The sequence below is a fragment of the Macaca nemestrina genome, chromosome 13 (assembly GCF_043159975.1).
Source record: "Macaca nemestrina isolate mMacNem1 chromosome 13, mMacNem.hap1, whole genome shotgun sequence".
In the NCBI taxonomy this organism is placed as follows: domain Eukaryota; kingdom Metazoa; phylum Chordata; class Mammalia; order Primates; family Cercopithecidae; genus Macaca; species Macaca nemestrina.
Window position 1 is genome coordinate 26,749,446 of NC_092137.1, and position 21,391 is coordinate 26,770,836.

At 51.6% G+C, this 21,391-nt stretch overlaps 1 protein-coding gene across 2 annotated transcripts; it reads left to right on the plus strand.

Annotated features, from left to right (window-relative positions):
- Window positions 1-210: 210 nt before the first annotated feature.
- On the plus strand, window positions 211-17,973 carry LOC105479778 (solute carrier family 35 member F6). Of its 2 annotated transcripts, XM_071076408.1 has the most exons (7): window positions 353-370; window positions 11,059-11,131; window positions 11,277-11,336; window positions 11,845-12,012; window positions 12,263-12,475; window positions 13,169-13,279; window positions 14,843-17,973. In XM_071076408.1, coding segments are annotated over exons 3-7 (963 nt in total). In that variant the 5' UTR covers window positions 353-370; window positions 11,059-11,131; window positions 11,277-11,335; the 3' UTR covers window positions 15,313-17,973. The 2 variants fall into 2 exon arrangements, with proteins under 2 accessions (XP_011736334.1, XP_070932509.1); XM_011738032.2 differs by lacking the exon at window positions 11,277-11,336 and having other exon boundaries at window positions 211-370; window positions 11,841-12,012.
- The last annotated feature ends 3,418 nt before the right edge of the window (window positions 17,974-21,391 follow it).

The following is a 21,391-nucleotide window of genomic DNA, read 5'->3' on the forward strand; positions in this document are numbered from 1 at the left end:
AGGGTGAGACTCCTTCTCAAAAACAAAACAAAACAAAAAACTGGGGGAGGGCGAGGAAGAGAAGAAAAAAAAATTAGGAAGACCTGGGCGGTGATTTGCCAGGGCCAAGGCGTGGCCACCAAAGCGCTCCAGGCCGACTCCGCAGAGCGCGGGCACCAAGGCTCAGGCGCGCTCCCCGGGGGCGGGGCGAGCGGGAGGGGTCACGTGACGCCCGGCCCGGAAGCGCTCGCGCAGGAGACCCCGGGTGACTGGGCCGGGTGCCGCTAACTGGACCGAGCCCCAGCGTCCGCGACATGGCCTGGACCAAGTACCAGCTGTTCCTGGCCGGGCTCATGCTCGTTACCGGCTCCATCAACACGCTCTCGGCAAAGTGAGTCTGGGCCCTGACGGGCACGCAGGCCCTGGCGACCCCCGCGCTCGTTCTACGCCTTCCCCCTTCTCGGCCCTGCCCTCCCGGCTTCTCCTGCTTTCCCACTTGCTCCAGTCAGTTCGCGCGCTTTATGACCACCCAAGGGATGCGAGGCCCAGGGAAATGCGGAGCGGGGCTGCACCCCGTGCGGGAGGATCCGCGCCCCGGCTTTGACTTGCTGTACAGCCTCCGCGCCTGTTTCCACATCTTTTAACAGGAGGGTTGGCCGATTCCTTTCCGCGGCCCTTCCAGTGCCGGCGTCCAAGCCTGAGCACCTCCCTCCATGAGCTGGGAGAGACCCCAGGACTTGTACACACGAGCTGCAGTAGTGGCTGTGCAGGCCGAGTGACCCAGTGAGCGTGGAGGCCTCAAGCGGCAGACAGGGAGGTACCCCACGGCCCCGCAAGGATGAGGGGTTAGAGCTGCGCCTTGAAGCTTAGGTGGGATTTCGGAATGTGGCTGAGACTTTAAGCCAAGGAAAGTCTACGGAAAGGCCAGATCAAAGTCGGCTGTAACCAGCATCAAATGCCCAGGCTAGATTTTCTCCCATAATCGGAAAAGTGCTTTTGAGCTGGGGAATGACGTGTTGAAAGTGATATGATTCACTCGATGACATGAAGAGTCGTTTGGTGCAGGAAAAACCACTCCAAGGCTGCTGCATAGCAGATGAGGGGAACTAGGAGGTGGCAGTGAGAAGAGAAAGGAAGGGACAACTGGTGGGAGAGACCAGGTGCCGAATGGCCACAGGCCTGAACCACATGAGCAAGAAACAAAGATCACTCCAGAGTTTCTGCCTGGGAGAAGAGAAGTGCCATTAACTCAGAGAGGGCAAGTGGCAGTTCAGCTCTGATGTTTTGGGGGTAAGACAGGGGGATAGTTCCCAGGAGGTTAGGGACTAAGGACCCAGGGCAGTCATGAGACTGAGGGACAGGGCCTAGCCTCCCCTCTGTTGTGGGCAGGATGGCAGTTCTTTGTCTCTCTCTGTCTCCATCTCAGGGCAGGGCCTTCCTGCCCCTCCTTTTCTTGTTGCCCAGGCTGGAGTGCAATGGCACCATCTCGGCTCACTGCAACCTCCGCCTTCTGGGTTCAAGCGATTCTCCTGCCTTAGCCTCCTGAGTAGCTGAGATTACAGGCATGCACCACCACGTCTGGCTAATTTTGTAGTTTTAGTAGAGACTGGGTTTCTCCATGTTGGTCAGGCTGGTCTTGAACTCCCGACCCCAGGTGATTTGCCGCCTTGGCCTCCCAAAATGCTGGGATTACAGGTGTGAGCCACCGTGCCCGGCCCCTCCTTTTCACCATAAGAGCTGCAATGCCCAGTGGCCTTTGAAATGATACCAAGGTACATGGAGAACAGTGGGCAGTGGCCCTCTCCAAGTTAGACCTCATGTCCACCTGGGCCCTGTCAGGCTCCAGAGCGAGGTGGGATTGGTGTGGTGTGGAAAAGCTCTCATCAGGAGCTTTTCCACTCTGAAAGTGGTGTTCCAGGTCCCCTGGGTTTTCTATCTGGCTTCACACTTTGAGAAACTGTCAGCCTTTTAAAGGGAAATGGCCATTTCTTATTTCTGAGGCATTTATACCTAGCAAACTCCATCAGTGGTATGAAAAGTGCCTCATCAGGCATGTATAAGGTACCTACGGTGTGTGAGGGAAGGGGACAGAAGTGACCAAGAGGTGATCCCTACCTTCGAGATGCTTGGAATCTGAGGTGGAGGAGACACACATGTACCCACACAGCAGTCACAGTGTTCTCCCTTCCCCAAACGATGGGCACAGTCACTGGAGCCCTGGGTGGGCCCCACCTGTTCCTCTGGTTCACCTCTGGCCAGCTGTGCCTTGTGGAGAACTGCTGACTTCCAGGCCCTGCATCCTCCTGGGGATCACTCCTCATGCTGAGTCCTTAGCTGTTCAGAGGCCCCAGCCTGAGGGTTCCCATCTCAGGATCCGAATGCAGCAAAGCAAGTCTTCTGTTCTGTCATGCTAGCCAAGGCCTCTGTGAAGTGCTTAGAGAGTGGCTGTAAGTCCACTAGGGCTGTTGCCCCTAAGGAGAATCCAGATTGCCAGTTACTGCTGGGGTAAACTGTGCTGACTCACCTCCTTCCTTAGAAAACTCCAAACCAGTCAGGTAGGAAACTTACAGATCTTCAGTCCCAGAAGGCATCACCCTTAGAGGCTGCCTGAGAGTTAGGAAAAAGGCTCCCAGGTGACAGACCCAACTTTTGGTCCTGTCCCCTGCCTGACAGCTGGTGTGGGCCCTCTCAGGATCCTCCCACCCCAAGACAGGCCCCCAAATTGGACCCTAAACAGTGTTCTAAGGTCAAACCACGAGAAGGATACTCTTAGGGAGAAAGAGCATGTGGGAGCAGCTGCGTACACCCCGATGTGAAGTATGGATTTGAAATCACATTTCTGGCCAGGCACAGTGGCTTATGCCTGTCACCCAGCACTTTGGGAGGCAGAAGCAGGTGGATCACTTGAGGTCAGGAGTTTGAGATCAGCCTGACCAATATGGTGAAACCCCGTCTCTACTAAAAATACAAAAATTAGCTGGACATGGTAGTGTGTCCCAGCTACTTGGGAGGCTGAGAAAGGAGAATTGCTTGAACCTGGGAGGCGGAGGTTGCAAGGAGCCAAGATTGCACCACTGCACTCCAGCCTGGGTGACAGAGTGAGACTCAGTCTCAAAAAAAAAAAAAAAAAGAAATCACATTGTTGACCCATGGTTTCCAGCAGGCACAGATAGGCAAGCATGTACTGACAACTAGCAGAAGCATCTCATGCACAAAGAGCACCTCGCATGCCCCAGGCCCTGCTCTGCCCTTTCATGTGTGAACTCAGGGAATTCTCATAACCGCCCTATCAGACAGAGCTAGGGGCTGATATTCCTGTATAAGGAAACTGAGGTAGGAAATGATTACATTCCTTGCCCAAGTTCAACTTAGCTACTAAGTGGCAGAGTTTATAGTTGAGCCAGCATGGTCTGGCTCTAGCATCCATGCTCTTAACCACCACTGGAGGGTGTGGCTAGGGACTTCTCCGGTCATTTTGGGGGCATTTAGAGTTGTTAAAAGCAGATAAATCATCCAGTCTAATCCCCACAATTTACAAAGGAGGCCCCAGGAGAAGTTTCTTTCTGTGATTCAACTGCTTGGTGTCTGAATGAAGGCTGGAACCCAGGCCTCAGGACTTTAAGTCCTGTTCTTTTATGACTGTGATACCCCAAAGTCCCTCCTTCCTGAGGGTTTCCTCCCACAGCTCCCCAGGACAGGACAGACAAGCCTGTGCTTGTGGAAGTTGTAAACCTGTAAGTGGCATCTGCCCTCCCAGCCTTTGATGCGTCCTCTCTCCAGGACTGGGCGTCAAGCCTCTCAGCTGGCCTGGAGACCCTGCTGTCACCAGCCTACTTGTCCTCCCGCTGGAGCCCAGGCCACTCAAGGTTCAGACTGACAGCCTATGGTTGTCTCTGGCAGTTTCTTGGCCTGTGACAAGAGCATGATGTTTCCCTTCCCAGGTTCTTGGGAGGATGAAAGGCAGTGGATGAGGAAGCACATCTGAGCATGTGCTGCCTGCTGTGCTGGGGCCACAGGTCAGCTTTCCTCTCTGCATGCTCAGCAGGCTTTGGGAGACTGCCATCAGCCATGCTGGCCCTGTGGCCCCATCCCTGGGTCCTGGCAGGGGGCCCCTCCCTGTGAAGTGGCTTCTTCTTTCCCTGGCTGTTTTCTCAAAACCTCCTCAGTAGCACCTTCTGTCAATCAACTTCTTTAGGCCAAGCCACTTCTGTCTGCCTGAGCCGGTGCCCATCCTCAGGTACTCATTTCAGAGCCCCCGTCTACTGAATCCCACTGAGGTTCTACATATGAAGAACCGGGGTCAACTGAGCACTGTGGCTCCAGCCTGTAATCCCAGCACTTTGGGAGGCCGAGGTGGGATGATCATTTGAGCCCAGGAGTTCAAGATCAGCCTGGACAACATAGGGAGACCTCGTTCTCTACAAATAATAGTAATTAATTAATTAATTAATAGAGCCAGGGTCTAGTAGATGCCCACTAAGTAAAGCTCAGCTCCCCTCCTAAGTTCTGCAGGCTGTAGGGCCCTCCCAGCCAGGCAGGGATATGAGCCTGACTTCCCTTCATGCCCAGGCCAGGGACCCTGCCAAGGAAGTGGCAGGAAGCCTGGAAACCACTAGGCCTCTACTAGAGAAGAGGCGTTAGCTCTTCTTCTGTGTCCTTTCTGTGCCAGCTCCAATGTTTGCCCTTGGCAGCTGCCCCCACCACCCTTTGGTTCCATGAACTGGCATGGGATAATTGCTTCAAAGGGGTTGTTGGGCCAGCTTGAGGAAGTCTTAACTCAGGAGGACAATGTAGTAGGGTGGGAAGTGCATAAGGCTTGGGAGCTGGGAAATAGATGAGCCACTGGGCCTGAGCCTCAGTTTCCTCATCTGTAAAATGGACTTGGTGATCCCTGCTCTACCTTCTTCCCGGACACGAAGATCTACTGAGGAAGGTTTCCTTTTTTTCCTTTTTTCTTTTTTTCTTTTTTTGAGACAGAGTCTTGCTCTGTCGCCCAGGCTGGAATGCAGTGGTGTGATCTCAGCTCACTGCAGGCTCCGCCTCCCGGGTGCACGCATTCTCATGCCTCAGCCTCCCAAGTAACTGGGACTACAGGCGCCCACCACTATGCCTGGATAATTTTTTTGTATTTTTTTAGTAGAGACAGGGTTTCACTGTGTTAGCCAGGATGGTCTCGATCTCATGACCTCGCCCATCTCGGCCTCCCAAAGTGCTGGGATTACAGGCGTGAGTCACTGCACCCAGCCTTTTCTTTTTTTTTAAAGACGCAGTCTCTCTGTTGCCCAGGCTGGAGTGTAGTGGTGCCATCTCAGCTTACTGCAGCCTTGAGCCATCCTCCCACCTCAGCCCCCCAAGTCAACGGGACCACAGACACCTGCCACCATGCCCACCTAATTTTTGTATTTTTTGTAGAGACAGCATCTTGCCATGTTTCCCAGGCTGGTCTCAAACTCCTGGGCTCAAGCAATCCATCTGCCTCAGCCTCCCACAGTGTTGGGATTACAGGCATGCACCATCACACCCAGCATGAGGAAAGTTTCTAGTCCATAGAGATGAGAGGGCTCATCATTGTCACCTCAGGAGCCAGAGCCACCTGCTGTGGCACCCCAGAGAGTAGAGAAGCCTTGGCCCTTCTGTAGGTCCCAGGCAGGAGAAAGAAGGGGACTCACTGGGCTTGACAAGCTGGGGACACAAGAGGAAGTGGCAGAGATTCTGTGGGAATGACCACAGCTAATCTGCCCAAGCCAGCCCCGTCGCCACTTCCTCAGTCTGTGTTCTCCACCCCCGCTCACGTGGACGTGCACACCTCCCAGAATGCTGAGCTTTGAGTTTGGGCCTGGCCAGACTAGGGAGTGACTCACCACCCAGCACGGAGAGCCCACTACCCAGCCTGCCTGCCGAAAGGAGGGCCTCAGCTTGTTCCCGCGAGGGCCCTTCGGGCCTCCTGCCCCGGAGGTCATCTCCCCTAGAATGCAGTGTCTGCGGGGAAGACAGGCCTATCTGCTGGGCTGCCCCTCTCCTCCCACCAGCTAGGGGAGCAGGAACTCAGAGGAGAGCTTCAGAGCATCAGGGAGGGGGCACATAACTGCCTGCTGAGCTTCCAGGGTACTGGCCCTGTCTCAACCCCTGAGGAGCTGTGGGCCCCTGGAGCCCTCTCTGGCGCCTGGGTTCCTGTCTGTCAAATAAGGAGTTCTGTTCAGCTGATGGCTGAGTTTCTTCTGTTTCAGCATTGTGGCTCTGTGAACTGCAGGGACAATGGCCTGAGGCCCCTCCAGCCACCTCTGCCTCAGCCAGCAGGACAGGTTCCAGATGTTTTTCCAGTAGCTTTCAGGCTGAAGCACAGCTGGGGCCACACTGACCCCAGCAAGGGGGAGATGGCTTCTGTTCAATGAAGGGAAAGGAGAAGGGGCAGAAAATGAGTTTTGCTGAATACCTGCCATGTGCCAGGTCATGTATATACCCTTATATCATGTATTGCTTCTGACAGTTTGTCAGTGTTGGTAAGATTATCCCTGTAACTTGTCTAGCCTGCGGGACTTAAAACTCTGGGTTTTTTCTGTATTCTGCCTTTTCTGAGCATAAATTCAAGCAAGGTTTGACCCTGGATCTGCCTTAAGCCTCAGAGTCCCCATCTAAAATGAGGATCCTTGTAAGGCTTAATGGAGTGTCCTATGAATTGTGCATTTAAGGAAACATGAGCTGGGCACAGTGGCTCACACCTGTAATCCCAGCACTTTGGGAGGCTGAGGCAGGTAGATCTCTTGAGGCCAGGAGTTCGAGACCATCCTGGGCAACATAACAAGGCCCCGCCTTTACAGAAAATACGAAAATTAGCCGAGCATGGTGGCCCATGCCTGTAGTGCCAGCTACTCAGGAGGCTGAGGTGGGAGGATCATTTGAGCCTTGGGAGGCTGAGGCTGTAGTGAGCCGTGATCCTGTCTGAAAAAACAAAACAAAAAGACAAATGTTGTTGGCCAGACGCAGTGGCTCATACCTATAATCCCATCAGTTTGGGAGATCGATGTGGGTGGATCACTTGAGGTCAGGAGTTCGAGACCAACCTGGCCAACATGGTGAAACTCCATCTCTACAAAACAATATAAAAATTAGCTGGGCATGGTAGTGGGTACCCAGAATCCCAGCTACTTGGGAGGCTAAGGCAGGAGAATCACTTGAACCTGGAAAGCAGAGGTTGCAGTGAGCCAAGATCACGTTGCTACACTCCAGCCTGGGTGACAGAGGGAGGCTCCGTTTCAAAAAAAAAAAAAAAAAACCGAACAAAAACAAAAGACAACAAAAAACAAACATTGTGAAGGACTGACAGCAAAGTGCTGTCCACCTTAGGGGTCACTGCTGTCATCCCCAGGCACAATGGGGCTGGATTTTTGTTCTAGCCTGTGAGGCTGGGGTCTTTCTGATTCTGCACCTTGAGTCGAAGCCTGTCTCCAATCCAGGATGAGAAGCCTGGTTTTCTGCCCCAAGGTACCTGCAGGCCTGAGCATCTCAGGCTGGGCAAGGCATCCCATGCTGCTGATACCCAATCCCTTGGGCTGTCAGCCTGCCCCAGGCCCTCAGATACAAAGAGATTCCATTTCCCCAGCCGGGAGCGCTGCCAGCCAGGCCTGTCTAGGCAGAGCTACCTGTAGAGAAAGCGAAGACAACCCTTGTGGGAGGTGGGGAGCTCAGCACCAGCCCTACAGTCAGCTCCCCAAGAAGCACCCCAACTTTGGGGAAGGATAGGCCCCAAGGGGTTTCCCCTGTGGACCAGTTCGTTCTACCAGCAGGGGGCCCTCAGACTCAGGTGGGAAGTAGGACTTGTGAAAACGTGGCCTCTGCACTGCAGTACCTGGCCTGTTTGCTGGGAGGGATCTGGAAGTCTCATTCATTCTACAAAAAATGTTGAGCTTCCGTAGAGTAACGTGCCAGGAGCAGAGGATTGAGAGATGTGGAAGCAGCCGGGTGCTGAGCTCTCTCAGATGACAGTAAATGAGGAACCAGAATGTGCTGGGTGTGTGAGTTGTCATTACTATAAGTGACTCAGGCAGTAGCCCAGCATGAGTTCTGGGTGGTGACCCCACAGCCAGATCAGGGAGGACTTCTTGAGCCTACCAGTCTGTGGTCTGGGTGTGGAACCAGGATGAGGAAGCAGCTTCCATACCTGCCCCCTGCAGACAAAAATAATAATAAAATAAATAATAATAATAATAATCCTTGCCTGAAGCTTCTGGTCAACCTTCATGGACCTGGCAATAGCTCCCTTGTCCCTCTTAGAGGAGCCTTGGCTCCTGGCCTGGGGATTCCCATCTCTCTGACTTCACTTGCTCTGGGCAGTTGGCTCTGTGCCCTTGGTAAGGCTTGACCTCTTCTCTCTTCCTTGCTTTGCCTCTGTTTCACTCAGTTGCCTCATGCAAGCCTTCTCAGGTGGCTCTTTCTGCAAAAGCAAGACTGGGTTCGAGAGCAGCCCTGATGAGTCTGTGGCCTTTACCCATGTTCCATGTGCTGTCCTGGCCAGGGATCCAAGAGCCAACAGCAAATCAGGCAGAAATTAGGCACCATGGGTACAGTGGCTCATGCCTGTAAATGATTTGTGCAGACCAGCCTGAGCAACATAGTGAGACCCTCTCTCTAAAAAAAAAAGAGAAAGAAATGAGACTCCAGCCCATGAGGTCAGGTGTTTTCCTGACCTGGGTGGAGGCTTCCCCTGCTCCCAAACTCCCTGTTTTCTTTGCCCCACTGGTACTGGGGCTGGTTACAGCCTGGTCCCCAAGCCTTGCCAGGCTCCCGGTTTCTCTCTGCCTTCTAACCAGTTCTGTCCGAACTTCTCCCTTCAACTCTCCTTTGCCCCCGCCATTCCTAAGAACCACAAGCAGTCTTAACTACCCCTCTTTCTCCACATCTCCAGGAGCTGGTGCGGTCTCTCACTGTGGAATAGGTTTGCCATAGCCCTGTTTTCTTCCTCAAACTCAGAGGCATATAGAGAAGCCAAAGCTGCACAGGGACTTTGTCAAACTTAGACCCTAACTGCGGCACAACCAGTGGCACATGCTCTGGGGCACTGCGGGGTAGGTACAGGAACTAGAGGACTCCCCTGCCCTTTGGGAGCTGAGGCTCGCTACAGAGATGAGCCAATGGCAGTGCAGGGCTGTGCACTGCAATCTGACTACCCTGGAAAGACATTTCAAGGAAAGACATTTAATAAAAAGAAGCCCCGAGTCTTGCACTTTAGAGACATCCACTGCCTACACAGGGTATGCTGCAGTAGGAGCAGGTCAGTGGCCCACAGGAAACGGCTCTGGGTCTGTGTTGACTTGAGTCAGCACGTGATGTGACTGATGCATTTGGAACTGTGTCAACGAACCCAGGGTGTCAACATGAGGGAGGGGAACGCCTTGCTAGCCTCAGTCTGGGCCAGATCACATGCTCTTGGCTCTGGGCCTGGGTACACCAGAGTACTTCCAGAAGTCAGTGACCAGGGGTGAAAGGTTAGGAGAGGCTGGAGCTGTTTAGCCAGGAGATGAGAAGATTCAGAAGAAGGTCAGTAAGTCCCCAGATACCTAAAGGGCTTTCAAATGAAAGATTAGACAAGACTCCACAGACCTAACCAAGCCCAGCAAAGATGAAATTCAAGACAGACTTTTCACGCACAGATGGCAGACAGTTCAGAGTGATTGGTGGTTAAGCTGCCCAAAGCACTATGCCACAAAGGATTCTGGGCTTGTGTCTAGGCTCATTGGGGAAGTATGTCATAATCAGTCATCACCATCTGCCGGGTGCTGGCTGGGAGGTCACACCAGGAGTGTGATGTCTTTGCCACCTGCTTAAAAGTCAGCATTAGAAAGATCTTCCAAACCATTCAGGCTCTTTGAAGGTGAGCAGGTAGTCTGTATTAGGTGGTCATTTCCCAGGGCCCACATACTCGTGTAGACCAGAGGTTCTTGATATTTTTCATGCCATGGGACTCTTTGACAGTCTGGCACAGCCTATGGACCTCTTCTTACAGTAATGTTTTAAAACGTGTAAATAAAAAGACCAAGGATTGGACCAGGCGCGATGGCTCATGCCTGTAATCCCAGCACTTTGGGAGGCCAAGGAGAGCAGATCACGAGGTCAGAAGATCGAGACCATCCTGGCTAACACGGCAAAACAGTCTCTACCAAAAATAAAAAAATTTAAAAAATTAGCCAGGCATGGTGGCGGGCACCCTGTAGTCCCAGCTGCTTGGGAGGATGAGGCAGGAGAATGGCATGAACCCGGGAGGTGGAGCTTGCAGTGAGCCAAGATCTTGCCACTGCACTCCAGCCTAGGCGATGGTGAGACTCCGTGAAAAAAAAAAAAAAAAAAAAGACCAAGGATTACAAAAGAAGTCAATTAAATTGAAATACAGTTATCAAACACTTTAAAAAAGCAAATTTGTGATATAGTAATATATATAGATATGCTTCTTTTTCTTTTTTTTGAGAGAAGATCTTGCTCCATCGTCCAGGCTGGAGTGCAGTAGTGCAATCTCGGCTCACTGCAGCCTCTGCCCCCCAGGTTCAAGTGAGTCTCATGCCTCAGCCTCCTGAGTAGCTGGGATTACAGGCTTGCACCACCATGCCCGGCTAATTTTTGTATTTTTAGTAGAGATGGGGTTTCACCATGTTGGCCAGGCTGGTCTCGAATGCCTGACCTCAAGTGATCCACCCACCTCAGCCTCCCAAAGTGCTGGGATTACAGGTGTGAGCCACTGCGCCCAGCTATATAGAAATGTTTTCTAGTACATTAAATTATAAGTGGGTCTGACTACTGTAATTTTCATGAGTGATGAGTGTAAATGATACCTCACGATACATACAATGACTATAATATGATCACGAGAGTATCTGTGATTTCTATGCATTACAGAGGCACAGACACAGTAACTTGAGGAAATGCCAAGTTACAACTACTTGAGGTGAAGACCGGCCCCTTTGAGAGGGAGCGCCACTCTGGGGCCGAGTCACCCAGGTCTGGGCCTCTTGACATTGAGAGGTGTGAGCCTCTTCGCTAGCACCAGGGCACAATGCTGCCAAGGTCTGACCTTCCCTCTCTCTCCTACAGATGGGCGGACAATTTCGTGGCTGAGGGCTGCAGAGGGAGCAAGGAGCACAGCTTCCAGCATCCCTTCCTCCAGGTATCTGGCCGTGTCCCTCCTACCTCCTATCTCCCGGTCCTCAGACCAGGCGCCCCCGCCATGAGGCCAGGGTGTTTCCTGACCTATGAGTGGAGACTTCTTCTGCTCCCTGAAGAGCCATCCACTTCTCTCTCTCCCTCCCCAGAGCAGAATCCAAGGTCTAGAAGAGGGCAAAGAGCACCATCCTCTGCGAAAGTCCTGGCAAGTGGTCATGTCCTCACCACACCCAAGTCAGGACATGTGGAAAACATCAACCCTAGTGACAAGTCGGCTCTGTATCCACTGGGAGCCCAGACACCATTTGGGACAGGGCAGACACCATAAATGGAAGACACTATTTGTTGAACTGAGAATCAGGAGACTCAAATGTCAGCCCCAGCTCTACCTCTTTGTGGCCTTACATAAGTCTTTGAGCCTCTCTTGGGTCTAGGTTTCTCCACCTGCGATTTGACTAGGGGTTGGCCTAGATGGATGGTTTTCAGAAAGGGCTCTGCACAGCCTTAGGGTTCATCAGGATGTATGAGGGCTTTGGGGCAGACCTAGGAGGCTATCTCTGGCCTCCATGGCAGCTCTGCATTTGTCTATGGTACATATTGGGGTTCTGGGTAAACTCCTGTTTGACAGAAGTTTGCATTAAAAAAAAGAATAGTTAAAGATGATCCCCAAGGTCCCTTCCAGCTCTGAAGTCCTCGGGTTTCCATCCCTGCAGGCAGTGGGCATGTTCCTGGGAGAATTCTCCTGCCTGGCTGCCTTCTACCTCCTCCGGTGCAGAGCCACAGGGCAATCAGACTCCAGCGTAGACCCCCAGCAGCCCTTCAACCCTCTTCTTTTCCTGCCCCCAGCGCTCTGTGACATGACAGGGACCAGCCTCATGTATGTGGGTGAGTAACCAGGCCAGGCTGAGAAGGGCTCAGGGGAGGCTGTGGCTGAAGGGGCTACTGGGGGAACAGCCCCATCCCACCCGCCTCCACTTCATCCCACCATTCCCCCAGACTTCACTCGCTCAGGCATGCAGGCAGGACTGAGTGAGCACTTACTACGAGCTTGGCATGTCTCCATCCCCGAAGACCCCTTAGTAACAGATGACCTTTGCCTTGGGAAGCTAACTGTCATTCATTTCTCCTTTCCTAGCTCTGAATATGACCAGTGCCTCTAGCTTCCAGATGCTGCGGGGTGCAGTGATCATATTCACTGGCCTGTTCTCGGTGGCCTTCTTGGGCCGGAGGCTGGTGCTGAGCCAGTGGCTGGGCATCCTAGCCACCATCGCGGGGCTGGTGGTCGTGGGCCTGGCTGACCTCCTGAGCAAGCAAGACAGTCAGCACAAGCTCAGCGAAGTGATCACAGGTGCGGCCAGAGGCAGGGACACGGGGCTGCCCTATCTTGCCCTGTCCTCCTTGGGAGCCCAGCATAGACTCATACAAGCTCTGCTATGTGTCATATGCCAAGCCCTGGGTGAGGCGGGTAGCTCTGGAGGTGATGGATAGAATGTAGGGAAGACTGCAAAGGGATGTGGCTCCACCAAGGATGAGTGGCAGGCCGGGGAGGGCGAGGGGCTGGCTTGTCCTTTGATATAGATGCAGATACAAACTACCAGATTTGGGAGTGGAAAGGAACGGGTGCTTACCAAGTGCCCAGCCTGGTGCTGAGCACTGTGTGTTCATCATCACAGTGACTCCCACAGGCCCTGAAGGGATGCATCACAGCCGATTTTACAATGAAGTGACTGTCCTGGGTCACTTAGGGTCGGGATCAGCCAAGAAATGTCTATCTCAAAGCCTGTTCCTTCTTGAAAGACCTGTGTCTTACCCTGTGGGGCAGCTCTTAGACACAGGCAGGCCTCTGGGGCCTCAGCCTGGCGCTGCTGGCCCGCCCCTCAGGGACCGGGGAATCAGGGACAGGCAGTAGTGACTGTGCCTGTGAACTACAGGGGGCCCTGCAGAGGTCAGGGGCTGGCATGTTGTGTCCCTGTGGCCATGCTGTCCTGGCCCCCAGCCCCAGTGCAGCCCTGTTCTCATCTGGGTCCCTTCTTCCCCACAGGGGACCTGTTGATCATCATGGCGCAGATCATCGTCGCCATCCAGATGGTACTAGAGGAGAAGTTCGTCTACAAACACAATGTGCACCCACTGCGGGCAGTTGGCACTGAGGGTGTGTGTGGGCACAGGGGCCTGGAAGGAGTAGGGTGGAAGGGAGCATGGGGAGCTGAGCTAGGGTTCACTTGGGAGGGGGTGAACTTCCTGCCCCCCATTCCCTTCCAGATGTGTTTTGACAAATCTTCTGACACCTGCTGTGCTAGGAGCCAGAGGAGACCAAGGACAGAGATGAATGAGATGCAAGCCCTTCAGAGGAGGTGACCAGCAGGAAGAAAGGGCAATCAGTGAATTCAAGCTTGGACTTGTGCTCAACTGATGTCTCATTGGCCATGCCTATCTGAGTCTCTCAGGACAGGGAGGGTGGCATTCGAGCTGCAAATTTCAACAGGCAGTAGTAGGAGCAACTCCAGAGCAAAGGCATGGGGGGCTGGACATGAATTTGAAAACCAGTGAGGAATAATTTGAGTGTAGCTGGGTGCAGTGGCTCATGCCTGTAATCCCAGCACTTTGGGAGGCCAAAGCAGGTGGATCACCTGAGCTCAGGAGTTTGAAACCAGCCTGCCCAACATGGCAAAACCCTGTCTCTACAAAAAATACAAAAATTAGCTCGGTGTGGTGGCGCATGTCTGTAGTCCCAGCTACTCAGGAGACTGAGACAGGAGAAATCGCTTAAACCGGGGGAGCGGAGGCGGCAGCAAGCCGAGATCGCACCACTGCACCCAGCCTGGGCAACACAGTGAGACTCCCTCTCAAAAAATAATAATAATTTGAGTGCAGTATAGGTTTGATGTTGGGGAAATAATCAGGAATTAAGTAGGTCAGGGTCATGGCATTAGAGAACTTTACCATCAAGCAAGTAGATTTAGACTTTAAATGACAGGCAGGGAGGAATCAGTGAAAGTTTTTGAGCAGGGAAGTAACTATCAAAATTATGAGATTAGCAAGATAGAGCTGTGCTTTCAAAGAATGGCCTGGGGGCTAGTGCCCGTTGGGGAGCAGCTCTTGTCTGGCCCCCAGTGAGCTGAGGGGCGTAGGCAGAATGTGAATCAGCTATGTCAACAAGCATGCAGTCTATTTCCACTCATTTCTGTTTTCTAGCAAGAACTTAATGAGTGAAGCAGTGCATGGACTTACCTTCTGGCGCAAACTCCTTGTCACAGACCAGTAACACACTGAACTAGAAAGCTGTGTTTTTCCAAACTTGTGAAAATAATATAGTCAGTTGCAGCTAGCAGTTCTTTTTTTAAATGAATAGAATTTTTAAATATCAGAGCATTGTATACTGTAAGGGTGGTTATATTTTTATGAGTGTGTGTGTGTGTGTGTGTGTGTGTATATATCCATGAACCTGTGCACATGTGTACTGGGTCACCATATAAAATGTATTTCTTGCTCGTGATCCAGTCAAAAAATCCCTGAGTGAAAGTGGAGAAGGGACAGCTAGAACCCATCTAATAGGCCACAAGCTCCCAATGAGAGGCTGTGGGATGTGAAAGGAGGGAGCCGGCATGAGGACCACTGGGAGGGAATGATCCGAGATCAGAGGAGGCCAAGCTGGTGGGCTGTGCTGGGGGTCTGGGGGCAGGTGGAGAGTGTAACTGTCTCCTCTACTCCCCAGGCCTCTTTGGTTTTGTGATCCTCTCCCTGCTGCTGGTACCCATGTACTACATCCCCGCCGGCTCCTTCAGCGGAAACCCTCGTGGGACGCTGGAGGATGCATTGGACGCCTTCTGCCAGGTGGGCCGGCAGCCACTCATTGCTGTGGCACTGCTGGGTAACATCAGTAGCATTGCCTTCTTCAACTTCGCAGGCATCAGCGTCACCAAGGAACTGAGCGCCACCACCCGCATGGTGCTGGACAGCTTGCGCACCGTTGTCATCTGGGCACTGAGCCTGGCATTGGGCTGGGAGGCCTTCCATGCACTGCAGATCCTTGGCTTCCTCATACTCCTTATAGGCACTGCCCTCTACAACGGGCTGCACCGCCCGCTGCTGGGCCGCCTGTCCCGGGGCCGGCCCCTGGCAGAGGAGAGCGAGCAGGAGAGACTGCTGGGTGGCACCCGGACTCCCATCAATGATGCCAGCTGAGATTCCCTGGAGGCTTCTACTGCCACCCAGGTGCTCCTTCACCCTGAGACTGAGGCCACACAGGCTGGTGGGCCCCGAGTGCCTGTCCCCAAGGCCTCACCCTGTCACCTCCCTACAGAACCCCCAGGGCAGCTGCTGCCACAGAAGATAACACCCAAGTCCTCTTTTTCTCACTACCACCTGCAGGGTGGTGTTACCCACCTCCCACGAGCCTGAGTGCAGTGACAGACCCCAGCTCTCTGGACCCCTCCTACAGCACTAGAGCTAAATCATGAAGTTGAATTGTAGGAATTTACCACCCTAGTGTATCTGAATCATAAACTAGATTATCATAGTTACCTAGTTTATGAGTCATAAGCTAGATTTGATTCTCCAAAGAAGAAAAGTCGGTGAGCAAATTTAAACCAGAACTAAGCATTATATTTTCTTTTCTTTTTTTTTTTTTTGAGACAGAGTCTTACTCTGTCGCCAAGGCTGGAGTGCAGTGGCATGATCTCGGCTCACTACAACTTCTGCCTCCCAGGTTCAAGTGATTCTCCTGCCGCAGACTCCCAAGTAGCTGGGATTACAGGTGCACACCACCACACCTGGGTAATTTTTGTATTTTTGTGGAGACGGGGTTTCACCGTGTTGGCCAGGTTGGTCTGGAACTCCTGACCTCAGGTGATCCACCTGCCTCAGCCTCCCAAAGTGCTGGGATTACAGGTGTGAGGCACCGCGCCTGGCCAGAACTAAGCATTATGTTTTCTAAAATTTCTAAGATCCTCCCTAAACCTGTCTGGAGACCTGGGTTTTAGCCCAGACTCTGCCTCAAACTCACTGTAGCTCCCAGCACATTACCCAGTTGCTCTGGGCCTTGGTGTTACGCTCTGGGAAGTAGATGTTGATGCTGTGGACTTAGTGCCTTCTGGCCCCAGCATTCCATGAGCCTGTGATCTTCACCAACCTGAGAAGTCAGTAACAGCCCATCCACTGGAAATACCCCTCTGCCCACAGCACCGCCCTCCTGTGCTGGTTATTTTTCTTCTTCTTTTTCTTCTTTTTGAGACGGAGCCTTGCTGTGTCGCCCGGTTGGAATGCAGTGGCGCGATCTCAGCTCACTGCAACCTCCCCCTCCCAGGTTCAAGCAATTCCCCTACCTCAGCCTCCTGAGTAGCTGGGACTACAGGCACATGCCACCAGGCCCGGCTAATGTTTTGCATTTTTTAGGAGAGACGGGGTTTTGCCATGTTGGCCAGGATGGTCTCGATCTCCTGACCTCATGATCCACCTGCCTCAGCCTCCCATAGTGCTGGGATTACAGGCAGAAGCCACCATGCCCAGCGTTTTTTGTTTTTTTTTTTAAGAGACAGGGTCCTGCTTTGTCACCCAGGCACAGCTTACTGCAGCCTTGAATTCCTGGGCTCAATCAGTCCTCCTGCCTCAGCCTCCCGAGTAGCTAAGACTAACAGGTGTGTACCACCATGCCTGGTTTATTGTTTTATTTTTTTGCAGAGACGAGTCTCACTGTGTTGCCCAGACTGATCTCAAACTCCTGGCCTCAAGCGATCCCCCCATCTCAGCCTCCCAAAGTGCTGGGGTTACAGGCCTGAGCCACCACACCTGGGCAACAGTGAGACCTGTCCTTGTTTTCCTGCCCTCACTCTCACCTCCGAGGCCGCCTCTGCCTGGGAGAGATTATAGGCGAATTCCAGGCAGCCCTTGTTAATTGTTTTTATGGATTCTTTACCTGCTAGTTTAAAGACAAGGAAACTGAGGCCCAAAGTTCTACGTTGTTTGGCAAATGGAGTCTCCTACCCTCAGGTCCAGCAGCCACATGATTCTGCAGCAGACTGGGACCTAGAGCACATCTGGATTTCAGCCCCACCCCTGGCAACCTGCCTGCCTAGAGAACCCTCAAGATGACAGAATCCCCAGGATTCCACCATTTAGAGTAATTCTGGTATCCTGGGCATTGCGTTAAGTTGCTTAACTTTCATTCTGTCTTACAACAGCCTTCAGAGGTGGGAACAGGTGAAGAAACCATGCCCCAGAGAAGGTTAAGTGACTTCCTCTTCATGGAGCCAGTATTCCAACCTAGGTTTGCCTGATACCAGACCTGTGGCCCCACCTCCTATGCGGGTCTCTGTGGGGTCTTTGGGTTGGATCTCCTAGAGCTGGGCTGGAAGCCTCATGTACTGTTGTCCTCTAGGTAACCACCCTGAAGAGAAGGGGTGGCATCAGGAACCACAGGGAACTGAGCAGCCTTTGTTCCAGTGCTGCTCCTTGGAACAGTTGATTGCAGACTCAAACCATTTTCCTGGGCAGCTCAGTCATAAAACACCAAATGCTTCCTTAAAATAGCCTCTGACGGACGGGAGCTGTTGACAAGTGAAGCCCTCAGGTTGTGTGGGATTCCAGCAGGTTATTACAACTTGTCGGGGAAGGGAGGGTCCATTCCACCAGCTTTGAATCCCAGGGTCCCCTGAGCTTCCCTGGGCCACAGTGTATGTCCCTGGAAGAAGGAAATGGACAGTGAGGATGATGGAGAGACTACAGCTGCCTTGTCTAAAACCTGGGATCTTAAGAGCATTATTTTGGTTTTATTTTTTTTTTTTTTAAAAAGGAAAATTGGCAATTGTATTAATCCATTCTCGCATTGCTATAAAGAAATACCTGAGACTGGGTAATTTAATTTATAAAGAAAAGAGGTTTGATTGGCTCACAGTTCTGCGGGCTATCCAGGAAGCATAGCAGCATCTGCTTCTGGGGAGGCCTTAGGAAACTTACAGTTATAGGGGAAGGCAAAGGGGAAGCAGACACATCTTACGTGGCCGGAGTAGGAGCAAGGGGGCGCGGGAGGAGGTGCTACACACTTTAAACAACCAGATCTCATAAGAACACTTTCAAGAGGACAGTACCAAGAGGATGCTGTTAAACCATTCATGAGAAATTCACCCCCATGATCCAGTCACCTCCCACTAGGCCCTACCTCCAAGATTGGGGATTACATTTCAATATGAGATTTGGGTGGGGATACACATCCAAACCATATCAGCAGTATTGGACTTTTTTCATGAAAGAGAAGGGGCACAAGAGGGTGTCTGGAGCTAGCCTCTAGAGTGTTGGTATGGAAAATCTCTCCAGTGTTGCCTAGTCTTCCATTCATTGTTCAAATGAAGAAACCCAAAAAGCAGAACTTCCTAAGGGTCACACAGCCAGTTACAGGCAAAAGCCAGATGTCCTGGTTCTCAGTCCTTGCCTGTCCCGTTCTGCCACAGATACTGCAGCCAGAGGCCAGGCATGGTAGCTTATGCCTGTAATCCCAGCACTTTGGGCGGCCAAGGTGGGTGGGTCACCTGAGGTCAGAAATTCGAGACCACCCTGGCCAGCATGGTGAAACCCCGTCTCTACTAAACATACAAAAATTAGCCAGGTATGATGGCACAAGCCTGTAATCTCAGCTACTCAGGAGGCTGAGGCAGGAGAATCGCTTGAACCCGGGAGGCGGAGTTTGCAGTGAACCAAGATCGTGCCACTGCACTCCAGCCTGGGCAACAGAGTGAGACTCAGTCTCAAAAAAAAAAAAAAAAAGAAAAGTGTAAAGATATAAAGAAAAAATGTTTTTGTATACTTGCACAGTGTGTGTTTTAAGCTAAATGTTATTACAAAAGAGTCAAATTTTAAAGTTAAAAAGCTTATAAAGTTAAAATGTTACATTAAGCTAAGGGTAATTTATTATTGAAGAAGGAAAATTTTTCTTTTTAGAGACAGAGTCTTGCTCTGTTGCTCTCACTGGAGTGCAGTGGTATGATCCTATCTCACTGTAGCCTTAAACTCCTGGGCTCAAGCGATCCTCCTGCCTCAGCCTCCCAAGTAGCTGGCACTACAGGCATGCACCACCATGCCCAGCTAATTTTTTTTTTTTCCTGTGGAGATGGGGTCTCACCACGTTGCCCACACTGATCTCTAACTACCAGGCTCAAACAATGCTCCTGCCTTGGCCTTCCAAAGTGTTAGGATTACAGGGGTGAGCCAGTGCACCCAGCCCATTTTTTATACTGTTTTTTACTGTACCTTTTCTAGGTTAGATATGTTTAGATACACAAATACCATTGCATTACAGTTGCCTACAGTATTCAGTACAGGAACATGCTGCACAGGTTTGTAGCCTAGGAGCAGTAGGCTATACCATATAGCCAAGGTGTGAGTACACTATACCATCTAGGTTTATGTAAGTATACTTTATGACTGCACAATGACAAAGTCGTCTAACAACACATTTCTCAGAGCATATCCCCATTGTTAAGCATGGGAACTATATAATGCCTTTATTATAGATACATGACTGTATAATAAGGGCTATATGATAAGCCAGAGTTACCAGGGCACTTGGGAAACTTATTTTTTTTATTTTTTAGAGACAGAGTCTCTCTCTGTTGCCCAGGCTGGGATGCAATGACATGATCTTGGCTCCCTGCAACCTCCTCCTCCTGGGTTCAAGCGATTCTCCTGCTACAGCCTCCTGAGTAGCTGGGTCTACAGGCACACACCACCACGCCCAGCTAATTTTTGTATTTTTAGTAGAGATAGGATCTCACCATGTTGGCCAGACTGGTCTCTGACCTCAACTCCTGACCACAAGTGATCCACCTACCTCAGCCTTCCAAAGTGCTGGGATAACAGACCTGAGCCACTGCACCCAGCCTACAAAATGTTTTTTAAAAAATTAGCCAAGCGTGATGGTGCATTCCTATTAGTCCCAGCTACTCAGGAGGCTGAAGTGGGAGGACTGCATGAGTCCAGCAGTTCAAGGCTGCAGTTAGCTCTGACTGCACCACTATACTCCAGCCTAGGCAATAATGCAAGACCCTGTTGGGGGGGTGGGGGGAAACGTGTGTGTGTGTGTCTGTGTGTGTGTGTGTGTATATATGTATATACACACATGCACAAAACATAGAATTTACCATTTTAACCAGTTTTAAGTGTACAGTTAGTGGCATTAAGCACATTCATAGTGTTGTGCAACCATCACCACCATCCATATCCAGAATTTTTCATCTTCTCAAACTAAAACTCTCCACCTATTAAATACTAACTCCCCATTCCTCCTCCACTCACTGGCAACCACCATTTTACTTTCTGTCTCTGAGTTCAATTATTGCAGGTACCTCATACAGTATTTGTCCCTTTTTTTTTTTTTTTTTTTTTTTTTTTGAGACAGTCTTGCTCTGTTGCCCAGGCTGGAGTGCAGTGGCACAATCTCAGCTCACTGCAACCTCCTGCTCCCAGGTTCAAGCAATTCTGCCTCAGCCTCCCGAGTAGCTGGGACTACAGATGTGTGCCACCACCCCCTGCTAATTTTTTGTATTTTTAGTAGAGGTGGGTTTTCACCATGTTAGCCAGGATGGTCTCAATCTCCTGATCTCATGGTCCACTGGCCTCAGCCTCCCAAAGTGCTGGGATTATACAGGCATGAGCCACCACTCCCAGCCTTGTCCTTTTTTTTTTTTTTGAGACAGGTCTCACTCTGTGGCCCAGGCTGGAGTGCAGTGGCACAATCATGGCTCAGTTCAGCCTCAACTTCCTGGACTTGAGTGATCCTCCCACCTCAGCCTCCTGAATATCTGGGGCAACAGGTGTGCACCTCCATGCCCAGGCTAATTTTTTTTTTTTTTTTTTTTTTTTGGAGACAGAGTCTCGCTCTTGTCACCTAGGCTGGAGTGCAGTAGCACAATCTCAGCTCGTTGCAACCTCCGCCTTTCGGGTTCAAGCAGTTCTGCCTCAGCCTCCCGAGTAGCTGGGATTACAGGTGTGCGCCACAACACCTGGCTAGTTTTTGTATTTTTAATAGAGACGGGGTATCGCCATGTTGGCCAGGCTGGTCTTGAACTCCTGACCTCGGGTGATCCGCCGGCCTCGGCCTCCCAAAGTGCTGGGATTACAGGCGTGAGCCACCACACTCGGCAAGATGGGGTTTCGCCATGTTGGCCAGGTTGGATTCAAACTCAAGGGATCCGAACAGCTCGGCCTCCCAAAGTGCTGGGATTACAGGTGTGAACCACCGCACCCCGGCCCAGCATTTGTCCCTTGGTGGACT